Source organism: Pteronotus mesoamericanus, unplaced genomic scaffold (genome assembly GCF_021234165.1).
Source record: "Pteronotus mesoamericanus isolate MK-2021 breed Mesoamerican mustached bat unplaced genomic scaffold, CSHL_Meso_final contig_27, whole genome shotgun sequence".
Classification (NCBI taxonomy): domain Eukaryota; kingdom Metazoa; phylum Chordata; class Mammalia; order Chiroptera; family Mormoopidae; genus Pteronotus; species Pteronotus mesoamericanus.
This window is the reverse complement of record NW_026555115.1, coordinates 25,571,922-25,587,501: the sequence shown is the minus strand read 5'-3', so window position 1 is coordinate 25,587,501 and position 15,580 is coordinate 25,571,922. Positions and strand designations below refer to the sequence as shown.

The window sequence follows — 15,580 nt, the reverse complement described above, 5'->3', positions numbered from 1 at the left end:
AAAATCTGTTTTTCATCCTTGAAAAAGTTACATTGATTTTATATGAATTGAGCTGAATCATAACAAATATGCAAACAATAGAAAAGAGTACAAAAAAAGAAAGGTTCATTTAGGTTTGAATCTTGGCTTTGCCATTTAAAGTTTGAATGAAGTAACCTCTTTGAATCTCAGTTTTACTATATGTAAAGGACATGACAATAATACCTCTCAGAGTTGTGGGAATTAAGAGAGGATGTATTTGAAGTTTCTAGCACATAGCAAGCCTCAAAACTGATTGTGGAAGTAGTTATTATTACTTCACTTTAAGGGCAATTGCTATAACTTTCTAATATTAGCACTTAGAAAGGTATCAAATATAGCTTTGTTTTCTGAGTTCTTAGTTATTCTTAGGAATTTAAGATAGAAGTGTGGTCTTCCCCTCGAATAGCTGCAGCAATTTTGAGAAAGAAACACAAAGTAGGAGGGATCACAATACCGGACATCAAACTCTACTACAAAGCCACTATACTCAAAACAATCTGGTACTGGCACAAGAACAGACCCATAGACCAGTGGAACAGAATAGAAAGCCCAGAAATAAGCCCAGGTCTCTATGGACATCTAATATTTGACAAAGGGGGCAGAAGCATAAAATGGAGCAATAACAGCCTCTTCAACAAATGGTGTTGGGAGAGCTGGATGGCTACATGCAAAAAATTGAAATTGGATCATCAGCTGACACCATACACAAAAATAAACTCAAGATGGATAAAAGACTTAAATATAAGTCGCAACACCATCAAAGTCCTAGAGGAGAACATTGGCAGGAAACTCTCAGATATCCCACGCAGCAATTTTTTCACTGATATGTCTCCTAAAGCAAGGGACATAAAGGAAAGAATAAACAAGTGGGACCTCATCAAAATAAGAAGCTTCTGCACGGCTAAAGAAAACATCAGCAAAATGAAAAGGGAGCCAACCATTTGGGAAAATATATTTGCTAATGATACATCAGATAGAGGTTTGATCTCCAAGATATACAAAGAACTCACTCGACTTTACTCCAAGAAGACAAACGATCCAATCAAAAAATGGGCAAAGGACCTGGGCAGATGCTTTTCTAAGGAGGAGATACAGAGGGCCCAGAGGCATTTGAAAGGATGCTCTGCATCACTAGCCATTAGAGAAATGCAGATCAAAACCACCATGAGGTACCACCTCACACCGGTCAGAATGGCCATCATAAACAGATCCACAAACAACAGGTGCTGGCGAGGCTGTGGAGAAAAGGGAACTCTAGTCCACTGTTGGTGGGAATGCAGACTGGTGCAGCCACTATGGAAAGCAGTGTGGAATTTCCTCAGAAAGCTGAAAATGGAACTGCCTTTTGATCCAGCGATTCCCCTGCTGAGACTATACCCTGAGAACACCAAAACGCCAATACAAAAGAACCTATGCACCCCAATGTTCATAGCAGAGAAACAAAAAAAAAAAAAAAAAGGAACAAGGAAAAAAAAAAAAAGAAGAAAACACACAAAAAAAAGTGCACAGCAGAAGAGGAGAGCGGGAGGGAGAAAGAAAAAACAAATCCCCACACCACCGAACCACCCAAACAAAACAACAAAGAAAAGCGCAAAGGCAAGGACGACAGGAAAAAAAAAAAAAAAACAAAAAACGGAGAGGAAGGGAGGGGGAGAGGGGGGAAGGAAGGGAAAGGAAAGAAAAGGGACAACAAACCAAAGGGAAGGGGCAGAGGGAGGGGGGAGGGGGGGGGGGGGGGGGGGGAGGGGGGGGGAAGAGGGGAAAGAAAAAATAAAAAAAAAAAAAAAAAAAAAAAAAAAAAAGAAAAAAAAAAAAAAAAAAAAAAAAGAGTTTAAAAAAAAAGTGTAAAAAAAAAAAAAAGGGGGGGGGGGGGGGGGGGGGGAGGTCTTCCACACTGGTATTTATTGGGAAAATTTCTAGGTTGGATCACAACACTTTAATTAAAAGTCTGTGAGATAAAGAGAAAATCTATTGAGAACTATTGTTCCTATTTGATGTCTGATGCTCAGTGTTCCAGAGAATTGGATTAATACTCCTAAAAAACATTGTTGTGGTCAGTAACTGTGTTTCTTTCTATCTAGGCATTTTTACATGAATTCACTAGATCGTCATAGAAATCCCAACATGGACAGGATTCTCATGGCTGGAAATACCCAAGGTCTGGTGAAGTTGTTCTGCTGAGGAAATATTTCCCTTTTCTTAGCAACTCTTCGGTGTTAATTGAAGTTCAACAGAAGAAGACAAATTCTCATAAAGAATAAATCAGTAATGGAGAAGGCGCTAGAACATTCCAATGTCTGAGCACCCAAAGAATAAATCATATTGCTGTGAACCAAATCAGTGGTAATGAGGCCAGAATTTCTAAGATATGATAACAAAACTAAAGTGTACACGGCACACTTGCTTTTGTATGCATTACATTATTTAAACCTGCACCATGTCCCCATGGGCAAGTGATTGGTTCTATTGCCACTGTATAATTGTGGAAAGGGAAATCTAAAGAGTTTAAGGTATGCATAGAAATGACATGTGTAGGTTGTAAAGCTTGAGTGTAGAGTGGTCAGTGATATGCCAACATGTTAAACGGAATTTCCTCAGAGCAGCCTTGATATCGCTATTCCAGCAGGATGTAAAGGGGCAGGAAGAGCTCATGTTTAGTTAATAAGCTGTTGTTGAACATTGGACAAATGACTTAGCTACTCTAAGACCATTTCCTTCTTTGTAAAATGATAATAAAATGATCTCCAAGAAGTACAAACTTTCAGTTATAAGATGAATAAACTCTGGAGACCTAATGTACAGCATGGGGACTATAGTTAATAATAATGTATCATATACTTGAAATTTGCTAAAAGAGTGGGTCCCAAGAGTTCACACACACACACACACACACACACACACACACACACACACACACACACAGCAATTCTATGAGATGACGGATGTGTTAATTAACTCAATTATGGCAATCATTTCACAATGAAAACCTGACAATGTATACCTTAAATATATACAGTTTTATTTGTCAATTATACATCAATAAAGTTGAAAAAAAGAATCTCCCAGCAATGTCAGCATGAAATGAGAGTGCACTTTGCGCTCTCTCCTTCTTTCTCACTCCTGACACCACAGCAATTTGTGCAAATAAAGAGGTGGTCCAATCATGTCTCTGCCCCATCCTAATAAACTGAGAAAACGTGAGTACTCCTACTGCCACAAAGCATTGTTTTCTAATTTCCCTAAAAAAGAACACCTAGCAAAGTAACAGGCTAGGAGACATGGTAATGTTTGGATTTACGTCAAGGGGAAAGGAAGCGGAGGACAGGGAAGAGAACAGGGCCCCATCTTGTGTGTTCTGCAGGAGCCAGCTACTCTTTCATCCACCTCTTTCTTTTCAGGTGTCTTTGGGACTGTCACTAACCCTAACTCCACAACGTATGAAATGAAAATTGGTGTGATTACATTCCAGGTTGCTGTTGGAGATATCACAAAAGAAAGCACAGATGTTATTGTAAACTCAACAGCAAGGATGTTTAATCTGAAATCAGGTACTTCATTTAAGTAATGTACTTGATTGTATGAGTAATTTCTGGAAGGGCAATTGTGGCTAATGTTGCCCTAAGTAGACAGAGAGGCATGGAGTAAATATGTAGGCCCTGGAATCAGAAAGAGCTGGGTTTGAATCCCAGCTATGACACTTACTATTTTGTGGCCTTGGACAAATCACTTAACCTCTCTGAGCCTGAGGCTCTTCTGCTTTTCAAATGCCTACTTCCCAAAGAAACATTAGATGAGGTGTAAGTGGTGTAAAGGTGGTGTGTAACTGATGGTGTCAGCTCTCATCCCCTTGTTAGCTCTGAACTGTCAAAATTCCACACTTACAGCATCTCACCTCTGGTATCTCATCTCTGTACTTTACTGACCCAAAATGAAATTCAACCTCTTTTTCTTGATTTTTCCCTAAAATACTTGACCACCGCCATTGATATAACACTTTTGAGCATGCCCTCCCCACATATGTCTATTCATTTATAACTTATATACATATACTCATATGCTGATATCTTTTGTATATTACAAAACATTTTTAAATTAAAAGGGCAAGAAAAAACATAAATAGAAGTAGAAATTTAAATATTTTCTAAATTGCAAAATATTTTGGAGCTTACTATGCAGAAGAGAATCTGTAGAATATCAATTCAATTTTAAAAAACATAAAGAACATTCAATTATTTAAAACATAGTAAATTGAACATATGTATTTATCTTTGCCCTCTCTTGAAACCTGATGAAAACAACAATAAAGGAATTAAAAAGGTACAAACCCACAGAAAATAAGAGAGGTGGAGGAAAAACAACAGTGAACAGAGACAGCAACATATTTTCAGAAGATGGGAAGCAGCTAGTCAGTGGAGGAACTGACATGGAACGGAGAAAACTATGTACCTGAAAGAGAGAAAAGCAGCCCCTAGAAACACAGAAACTGCAGGCAGCAGGACCCGGGAAGGCAGGGGGCAAATGAAGAGATGAATATGGAATTGGATGAAATTCTGTATCAGTAGCACGTAGACCCCTTGATGCTGTCCCACATTCTGTGCACTAGTAACTTCCCTTGCCCTTCCCTGGCCAGAGATGGGAGGTGTATTCTTTAGAGAATCAGAGAGATTCCCCAACTTAGCACACTGTGAACAGGTGAGATGAGAGTGTGGGGGACTAGACTGAAAACGGGGTTTCAGTGAAACCTCTGTTCTGAACAGTGAGTGCACAGCCCCTTTCCCTACCCAGCTCCCAAAACAGCAGATGGGCTTATGCCCTTCAGACAAGAAACAGGAGGGTACTTCTGGGAAGAACCTGACGGCCCTAAAGTCCAATACTTAGGCTGCCTGCTCACCTTTCCCTGAAGCTTGTCCGTCCGCAAGCCTCCTGCACATGGAGCTTCCAAACGCACTCTTATACATGAATGGAGCGACAAATTTGAGGAAAACCTCCACCATTGCAAAGTCAGAAACCAAAACAAACGGAATGAAAAAAAAAAGGGGAGAGTTTTTTCTTTTCTTTATTTTTTTCTTTTTTTCAAATACATGTGTCTCCGCCTCCCCACCACCACTTTCCCCTGCTCCCCTCCCCCACCTCCCTCCCTCAATCCTTCCCCACTTTGGCTTTGTCCATGAGTCCTTGGTACATGTTCCTTGACTTGCCCCTTCCCTTCCCTTTCCCCACCCACCCCTCCCTCCTTCCCTCTCGACTTTGTTGGTTTTTCTTTTCTTTCAGTGTTGCTGGTCTTATTTTCCTTGCTTATTTATTTTGTTGGTTAGGTTCCACTTATAGGTGAGATCATATGGTATTTGTCTTTCGCTCCCTGGCTTATTTTGCTTAGCATAATGCTCTCGAGTTCCATCCATGCTGTTGCGAAGTGTAGTAGTTCTTTTTTTTCTTTCTGCTGTGTAGTATTCCATTGTGTAAATGTACCACAGTTTTTTTATTCACTCATCTACTGATGTGCATTTAGGTTGCTTCCAACACTTGGCTATTGTAAATTGTGCTGCTATGAACATTGGGGTGCATAGTTTCTTTTGAATTGGCGTTTTGGGGCTCTTAGGGTACAGTCCCAGCAGGGGAATCACTGGGTCAAAAGGCAGTTCCATTTTTAGATTTTTGGGGAAATTCCACACTGTTTTCCACAATGGTTGCACCAGTCTGCATTTCTACCAACAGGGTACTAGGGTTCCCTTTTCTCCACAGCCTCACAAGCACCTGTTGTTTGTTGATCTGTTTATGATGGCCATTCTGACCGGTGTGAAATGGTATCTCACTGTGGTTTTAGTTTACATCTCTCTGATGGCTAGTGATGTTGCACATCCTTTCATATATCTCTGGACCCTCTGTATCTCTTCCTTGGAAAAGTGACTGCCCAGGCCCTTTGCCCATTTTTTAATAGGATCATTTGTCTTCTTGGAGTGGAGTTGCGTGAGTTCTTTATATATTTTGGAGATCAAACCTCTATCTGATGTGTCATTGGCAAATATATTTTCCCATACAGTTAGCTCCCTTTCCATTTTGCTGATGTTTTCTTTAGCCATGCAGAAGCTTCTTATTTTGATGAGATCCCACTTCTTTATTCTTTCCTTTATGTCCCTTGCTTTTGGGGACATATTGGTGAAAATATTGCTATGTGGGATATCTGAGAGTTTCCTGCCTATGTTCTCTTCTAGGACTTTTATGGTGTTGTGACTTATATTTAAGTCTTTATCCATCTTGAGTTTATTTTTGTGTATGGTGTCAGCTGGTGATCAAATTTCATTTTTTCCTGTCCAGATTTCCCAACACTATTTGTTGAAGAGGCTATTTTTGCTCCAATTTATGATTTCCTGCCCCCTTTGTCAAATATTAATTGACCATATAGACATGAGCTTATTTCTGGGCTTTCTATTCTGTTCCACTGGTGTATGTGTGTGTTCTTGTGCCAGTACCAGATTGTGTTGATTATAGTGGCCTTGTAATATAGTCTGATATCCGGTATTGTGATCCTTCCTACCTTGTTTTTCTTTCTTAAAATTGCTGCGGCTATTTGGGATCATTTATGGTTCCATATACATTTTTGAAATGTCTGTTCTATTTCTGTGAAATATGTCATTGGTATTTTAATAAGGATTGCTTTGAATCTATAAACTGCTTTGGGTAGTATGGACATTTTGATGATATTAATTCTTCCAATCCATGGACATGATATATGCATCCATTTATTTGTGTCTTCCTTAATTTCTTTCTTCAGTGTTGTATAGTTTTCTGCATACAGGTCTTTTACCTCCTTGGTTAAATTTATTCCTAGCTACTTTATTTTTCTTGTTGCTATAGCAAAGAGGATATTTTTCTGATTTCTTCTTCTTCTATTTCATTGCTAATGTACAAAAGTGCCTTTGATTTTTTTAATATTTGTATCCTGCTGTTTTGCCAAGTTCACTTATTAGGTCGAGTAGTTTTTTGGTGGAGTCTACAGGGTTTTCTATGTACATCATCATGTCATCTGCAAACAATGATAGTTTTACTTCCTCCTTTCCAATTTGGATGCCTTTTATTTCTCTTTCTTGTCTGACTACTGTGGCTAGGGCTTCCAATACTATGTTGAATAGAAGGGGTGAAAGCGGACATCCTTGTCTTGTTCCTGATCTTAGTGGGAAAGCTTTTAATTTTTGCCCATTGAGTATGATGTTGGCTGTAGGTTTTTCATATATGGCCTTTATTATGTTGAGGTATGCCCCCTTTATTTCCATTTTGCTGAGTGCTTTTATCATGAATGGGTGCTGTACCTTATCGAATGCTTATTCTGCGTCTATTGAGATGATCATGTGGGTTTTGTCTTTCCTTTTGTTTATGTGATGTATTACGTTTATTGATTTGCGAATATTGAACCATCCTTGCATCCCTGGGATGAATCCCACTTGATCATGGTAGATGATCTTTTTAAGGTATTGCTGGATGCAGTTTGCCAATATTTTGTTGAGGATTTTAGTGCCTATGTCCATCAGCAATATTAGCTTGTAGTTTTCTTTCTTTGTAGGGTCTTTATCTGGTTTAGGGATTAGGATGTTGCTGGCCTCATAAAACCATTTGGGAGTCTTCCTTCATCTTGGATTTTTTTGAATGATCTGAGAAGGACAGGAGTTAGCTCTTCCTTAAATGTTTTGTAAAATTCTCCTGTGAAACCGTCTGGCCCAGGGACAGGAGTTTTGTGTGCCGGGAGTTTCTTGATTACTGCTTCAATTTCCCCAGCTGTTATCGGTCTGTTCAAGCTTTCTGCTTTTTCTTCATTCAGTGTTGGAAGATTATACTTTTCTAGAAATTTGTCCATTTCATCAAGATTTTCAAATTTCTTGGCATATAATTGTTCGTATAATTTCTCGCAATCCTTTGTATTTCTGTGGTATCAGTTGTTATTTCTTCTCTTTCATTTCTGATATTATTAATTGGGGTCCTCTCCTTTTTTTCTTGATGAGTCTGCTTAAAGGCTTGTTGATTTATTTATCTTTTCAAAGAACCAGCTCCTGGATTGGTTGACCGTTTGAATTGTTCTTTTAGTCTCTATGTCATTCAGTTCTGCTCTGATCTTGATTATTTCCTTCCTTTTACTTGCTCTGGGATTTATTTGTTGCTTCTCCAGTTCTGCAAGTTGTAGGGTTAGGTCATTTCATTTATTTGAAATGTTTCTATCTTTTTTAGGTAGGCCTGTATTGCTATGAACTTCCCTCTCAGAACTGCCTTTGCTGTGTCCCATGGTTTTGGACTGTTGTATGTTCATTTTGATTTGTTTCCAGAAACTTTTTGATTTCTCCTCTTATCTCATTATTGACCCATTCATTGTTTAATAGTGTGCTGTTCAGTCTCCATGAGTTTGCAAGTTTTTGAGGTTTCTCCTTGAGGTTGGTTTCCAGTTTCAAGCCCTTGTGGTCTGAGGAAATGCTTGTTATTATTTCTATTTTCCTGAATTTGTTGAGGCTTGCTTTATGTCCTATCATGTGGTCTATCTTTGAAAAAGTTCCATGCACATTTGAAAAGAATGTGTATTTTGCTTTTTGGGGATGAAAGGTTCTATATATGTAAGTTAAGTCCATTTGATCTAATGCATCATTCAGTTCCACAATATCCTTGTTGACGTTTTGTTTGGAAGATCTGTCTATTTTTGACAGTGGAGTGTGTTGCTGTCTATATCTTTTTTGAAGTCAAAGGAGTTTTTTAAAAAAGAGACAATTCATTACACATGCATAATCAAGGAGATATAGGTAGGTAGGTAGATGATAGGTAGATGATATTTAGATTAGAGAGATAATTTCTCTTTATGAAGATAAAATAACTAACATTTATTCAATACTTTCTCTGTGCTAGGTTCTGTGCTAACGATTTTCTATCCATTATCTCTTGTAATGTTCAAACAATTCTGTAAGAAAAATACTATGATAGCCTTTGTGTAACAGATGAGGAACTGACTAGTCATATATTAGTAGTAAGTGGTGAAGTCAACTCTGACCCAGTGTGTGTCAAAATGCAAAGTCCATGTTTTCAACCACCCAAACCAGCTGTCATTAGACATGAGCAGAGTGGTGAAGCCACAGTCCTGAGGGGAAGAGTCACTGGACTGAAGCCAGCCAGCTATCTCTCTAATTGTGAAAAATCAAACCAAACCAAATTAATAACAAAAATCAAAGAACTTAAGTAAAATGCTGTTTTATTGTAGTTTTGAGATCCATGTTTCTCATTTGTATCAGAAGTTTTTATTTTTATATTTTTTATTCAATTTTGTAAAATAATAAGCATAGAATTGAAAAAGAAAACTTAACTGCAAAAATATCCCAGTACAAATAGAGATGATATAGTTGCAGGCACTGGAGACTTTCAGCCATTGGGCAGTGCCATCATGCTGTGGATCAGATTGCTTATTCCTTAGCCATTAAATAAAGGTTGCTATAGAAAAAGTGATTTTTGAGCGAGGTGGCATCATTGGATTATGCAAAGGGTAAGCTGAACAGAAGTCTAATGTACAAAAGCTATAACCACTTATTGAATTTTAACAGATACTTTATATCATTAATGTCTTCTGTAGGTGTGTCAAAAGCAATTTTAGAAGGTGCTGGACAAGCTGTGGAAGATGAATGTGCTATATTAGGTATGGTCACATGTTTCTTTTGCCTACCACCTATTGAAAATTAGAGGGCTGAGAATACTATAAGAGGATCCATGGGGGAGTAAGTGGTGAACACTCTCGAAGAAGGTCGGTCCATTGGGAAAGCAGACACAGGTGGTATATGTTGTGGTGGCAGTGGGGGAGAGGTTCTTTATCCCACCATCCCATCTGTCTCTTCCTGAGAATTAAAAAGAACCCATTCCTGGGTCCTAATCATCTAGGCTCCACCACATACTGAGGGATCTGGGGCACGTCATTCAACCTCTAAGAACTTTGCTTCTCTCACCCGTAAGATGGTTCTACATATGAGGAGTATGGAATGGCTGTCCCACACTTGGTTGTGAGGATGAGAAGGAACAATGAATGTAAAAAAAAGTTTTGTAAGCTGTAAAGTGCAGTACAAATTACCTTTTACTTTCCCCAATCTTGTTCTACTCCATAATAGCACACCATGTAGCTGACTTCTCCTTTTATGAAGGATGCTGGGGTCTGTGTGGGTCTGACACTAACCAATCCTCCAACTCTGACACTATCTACCTGGAGTTAGCGCCAGGCCCCACAAGTTAAAGGTCTTAGTTCTACAAGACGGCCCCCACTTCAACACCAGTTTTCAGTCTCATGGGCTACGTGTTCTTCTGGTGGCTGGCTGTAAATTCAGAGGCTCCCAATAACTCATACTCAGGTTCAACGATTTTCTAGAGCAACTCACAAGAACTCAGTAAAAACATTTTTCTTATATTTACCAGTGTGTTATAAAGGATACAACTGAAAAACAGCCAAATGAAAAAAATGTGTCAAATGACAAACTAAAACAATTTAGTAATGTGTTTGAGGTCCTTTATTTAAGGGAAAACAACCCATGGGTGGGGTAGTACAGTGCCTCACTAGCAGTGCAGCTAGCACTATTTCTGAGGGATTGTGGGCAAGAGTGAGTTTTATAGAGTTAGAGGTGTAACTGTTGAAATAGTGTATGATTGGCTGCAGTTGCATATCTGACCTTAGGTAGAAAGATCAAGGAAATAAGTATACAGACCAGAGCTGGCTTGGTGTTTAGGGATTACCTAACTGGATACACTGCTGTTTGAAGAGCAACCAAAATATTCAACCATGTGGAATCCGGATTGTGAAGGAAATGAGCCTGCCACAGTGCGTGAAACCAATGAGACGGAGGGAGGCTGGACTTGGTCAGGAATCGTCACAGCTTTTTTTGATGTCAGCTATTTTCATTTCTCAGTAATCAGTGTTGCTTCCCGTAAGTAATGTGCTGCGTGTTTTTCCTCTTCTTCCTTTTTTCTTCCAGCGACACAGCCTCACAGAGATTTTATAGTTACACAAGGTGGACACTTAATGTGCAAAAGAATAATTCATGTTCTTGGGGAAAATGATGTCAGGAAAACTGTTTCCAGTGTTCTAGAAGAGTGTGAACAGAGGAAGCACATATCTGTTTCCCTTCCTGCCATCGGAACAGGTCTGCAGCCTCCCATTACTCAAAGATTTGAAATAATCCAGATTCACTTAGTCTCACTCTTAGTGAACTCCAGAAAGTTCTGAGTCCAGAACTGAGAGTGAGGTAAATCAGGGAGTGGGCAACCTTTCCGACTGTTTCAGGGCCATCCACGGGGCCTTTGCCTCTTTCATCCATCTTTTTCTTTATTTTAGGTTCCTAAGTATCTTTCCATGGTTTTCTCACTGTTCTCAACTTCATGGTTTTCTCACTGTTCTTCCCCCCGCCCCCGCCTTTGGGGGATTCATTTGTTCTCATTATATCAATTACCATTTCTGCACTGACTCCCAACTCAGCATTTCTAGCCTTCTCCAGGATCTCCTCTGAGAGACTTCTCTGTCACCAGAAACCTAATTATATCATAATCCAAACTCATCATTATCCCTTGAGTTGTCTTGGTTTTTAATTTCCTCCTTCAGTGGTGCCCTGACGCTGCCAGCTATCCTGCCCCTCTTGCTTCTTCGTGTCCCAGACCCCCAGAGTCAGCACGTCCTATCAAATCCTCTTCCAGGGTGTTGTTCAGTTTCAGCCTCCCTTTTAGTTTCCAAACCCTTAAGACCTCTTCTACCTGGTTTACTGCAGTGTCTCCCAACTGGCTCCTCATTTGTGCATTCATTAGACTGAAATGTGGTTACCCAGCCCTGTGCAAGGCACTGGGGATAGAATCATGAGTAAGATGCAGTCACTATGATTAGCCAGCAAGCTCAGGTTCATTCTGCTCACAGTTTCTGGGAACACTTTCCTCATCATCTCCATCATATCATACACTCATTCACTCTAAGTTGAAAATGATGTTAATAACCCACTCCCTGATTCATTCACACCCAATTGCACAGGCTTTTTTAAAAGCCCACCGAAAGGCCCTACTAATGCCTTTACATGGTTAAATGATTTAGTAAAACTTCAAATATGACATGTTTTGACCCCATGGGGGTTTCTTCCTACTTTGACTTCTCAGTTCCCTGGCACTTGGGTGTTGGAGTGGCTGCAAACATTTCTGGAACACAGCTAAAACGAGTTCACTTGGAAATATGATTTTCAGCATTTAAAAATTTATACTTTGTTGTGGTTTCTCTTTTTGATTTGAAATATTCACTTTCATCATAATTTTATAATCTTTTTCTGAGATGTATAAATTTCAAACCCTACAAAATCTGGACCCAGCCTTGACTATTACTTTTCCCAGTTTGTAGACAAGAACCTAAGGTATTAAAACACAAGGTCAGCTAGTAAGCAGCATAACTAGGTTCAAACTCAGGCAGCCTGGCCTATACATTCCAACTATTACCTTTTTTTTTTACATTGTGTGTTTTATTTTTACCATTATGCTATTGATTACTATATTCTTAGCTACCATATTCTTATCCCTATTATCTATTACCTTCTATAATCACTCCAATTTTATAGCTGAGTAACCTGAAGTCTAGAGGTGTTGTGGGCTGAGTTGTGTCCCCTAAAATTCATATGTTGAAGTCTTAACTTCTAGAACTTCAGAATGTGACTGTATTTGGAGATACAGCCTTTGAAGAGTCAAGGAAGTTAAAATGAGGTGATCAGAGTAGTTCCTAATCCAACATAACTGGTGTCCTTGTTGAAAGAGGAGATTAGGACTCCGATAGATACAGAGGGAAGGCCAAGTGAAGACACAGAGAGAAGACAGCTGTCTGCTTACTAGAAGAGAGGTCTCAGAAGAAACTAATCTTTCCAACACCTTGATCTCAGATTATTAGCCTCCAGAATTTTTAAGAAAATGAGTTTCCATTGCTTAAGCCACCAGTCCACAGCCCTTTGTTCTGGCAGCCCTAGCAAAGTAATATGAGAGAGATCAAGTGACTTATCCAAGATCATGCAGCTAATCAATGGAGAACCAGGACATAAAGCCAGATCTCCTGCACCCAAATCACATGTTCTTTTCTTGCACTTCCAATGCCCTTCAGCTAAAAACCACTCGGAACACACACTATGGGGAACCACACAGCATCTTAGCAAAAGGTTGTTAGAAAGGACTTACAGACTTGAGCTTGTGTTAGGTGATTTTATGGCAGTCACAAGCAAGTTGGGCTGAGCTCTGGATTGGATACTTGCAGGAAGCAGATGTAATTCTATGATTGGGTATCTTATGTAGAAGAAGAGAAGAGTGTAGCAAAAGCGATGATTGGTAATGAAGCAACTATTGCTCATATTAGTCAAGATGGGGGATGCTTAGCCATTATGTGGTATGGGAAGTGTTCATATTTTTGTCTGTGGTCAGACATGATTATGCAGTGGTCTAGTTTTGGCTTAATTTATCAGTTACAGAGTGGTTACATTTGATGGTGTTCTGTGAAACTGTTTGTATTCAGCTAGAGAATACCAAGATCTAGCTGTAAGTGCCAGGTCAGTTCCTGGCTTTCAGGTGCTGCTTTCCTCTCTCAGCACCAAGAACTGCATTTGCCAAATCTAGCCACATGGCCAACACCAGCTGAAACTTTTTGTCACCTAAAACATTTTTTTTTTTTTTTAGGAAATGCTGGGAAAGACCCAATCAGAGTTGCTGATGACATAATCATTGCTATTGTAGACTTCACATGGAAACATCCTACCCCATCATTAAAAAAAGTTAAAGTTGTTGTCTTTTTAACTAAGCTGCTAAATATATTCTATGACAGCATGAAGAAAAGAGAAATAATCACATCACCCACCTTTCAGTCCACATTCCTCAAGGCTGCATGTAAGATGTTCTTTTAAAAATCATACGGTTACCTCTGATATTAGAAAATGTTTAGATGTGAATGCTCACTGTTTCTATTAGTTTCAGGACTTTCCAGACAGCCTCCTATAATATATGGGAAAAGTATAAAAACTATGGGACAAAATCTCCTGTCAACTGATTGTTCTTCTGCGGGACAAAATCATGCCTGGAAAGCAAAAATAACCAATGAACAGAAAGAAGAGAGACATGGTGAGAAAGCAGAAAGAGGGGGATAGATTTTGAAAATCCAAGCCAATGATATCGTTTTTCCCCCTTATTGATTGTTATTGACACTCAGTGCCCCTTATAGCCAGCAACTAACTGGTCAATGCTGGTTTATTGATCATCCGCCTCTAGATAAGTTAGGCTGAGAACAGAAACAGATGCAAGAAAAGGGTGGCCAAGGTCACCTGGTTGCATTACATCAGGAGCAGATGTCAGGAGATATCTGGTGTGAAAGTATCTGTACCAACCTGCTCCTCTCATCTAGCTTTCTCCCATGTTATGACTTCTGTACTGCTGTTAAAAGAACTTGAAGTGCAGCTTCCTCTTGCAATCACTGTTTTTACCCATTTTGAGCACTTACTGGAAAGCACTGTGGGTTTTACTGGTAATGAGACATACTTGTCACCAGATGCCTTCCTACGTTGAAAATTGTTGTCTGCCAGCAGGAGTTTCATTTCTCCTTACACTTATTTCCTGACAACTATTCTCCTCAATGTGCTGCAACACACAGTACATGTAAGACCTCCATGCACACACACACAATGAATAAAAATAGTAGTTGGATCTGTTAAGGCTCTTACAGTTGCAAGTAACAGAAAATCCAATTTAAACTACCATTAGCAAAAAATTAGAGTTAATGGACTCATATGTCTGTAAAGTCCAGACATACTTGGCTTCATGTCCAGTTTGATCCAGGTGCTCATATGATATCACCTGGACTCTGGCTTTCTTCATCTCTCATTCTCTTCTCAGCTGTGCTGTCTCTATTATAAGGCTTCACATGGCGAGAGATGGTGGCACGCAGTTTCAGGTCCATATCCTTGTACTCTCCATTCCAACAGGACAGGGAGTATCCAGGCAATATATCTTATCAGAAGCATGATGCCTGGGAATAAAAGTGCCATTATAAGGTCTGAGCTTCCTTCTGACTGGACCAGAAATTCTGATCTTTGCAGAATTACACTGGTTGGCCAAGCCAGAGTCAAATGCTCTATACTTGGATTGGAGGGGATCACTCTCTGAAGCAATGGAGTTGTCCTCCTAAGTAAATTCAGGTTATTTTCACCAGAAAATGGGAAAAAGGGTGCCAGAGAGTTAAAAATGCATATCTACTATAGTATCTAAGGATATATAAATGAACTTTTTTTACCTTGGTCTTTGTAGAGGAAAATTTTTATTTAGATATAAGGGCAATAAGTCATTATTAGTAAAGTAAAAACTAAAGTTAAACTTGTTCACCAAGAATTTAGGTTGCCTTACAAAGTTTATATAATAAAACAGAAACTTTGGAGAAGGAAACAAAAAATGACTGAAATAAGCAGGCAAGTGGCCATATTGTACTTGAGGTAAAAACAAACAATAACAAAACTACTCTACATAATCTTTGTTGTTGAATAATAGGAATAATACAGATAAAATGTCT

The 15,580-nt window shown here is 39.1% G+C and overlaps 1 protein-coding gene across 1 annotated transcript in view; it reads left to right on the top strand.

Moving 5' to 3' along the window:
• Positions 1-15,580, top strand: part of LOC129071656 (protein mono-ADP-ribosyltransferase PARP15-like) — a 35,905-nt gene that overhangs the window by 10,783 nt on the left and 9,542 nt on the right. Inside the window, 7 exon segments of the mRNA XM_054574929.1 lie at positions 2,103-2,125; positions 2,127-2,179; positions 3,420-3,569; positions 9,617-9,679; positions 10,998-11,165; positions 13,705-13,911; positions 13,993-14,142. Of these exon segments, the coding sequence (XP_054430904.1) occupies positions 2,103-2,125; positions 2,127-2,179; positions 3,420-3,569; positions 9,617-9,679; positions 10,998-11,165; positions 13,705-13,911; positions 13,993-14,142 (814 nt within the window).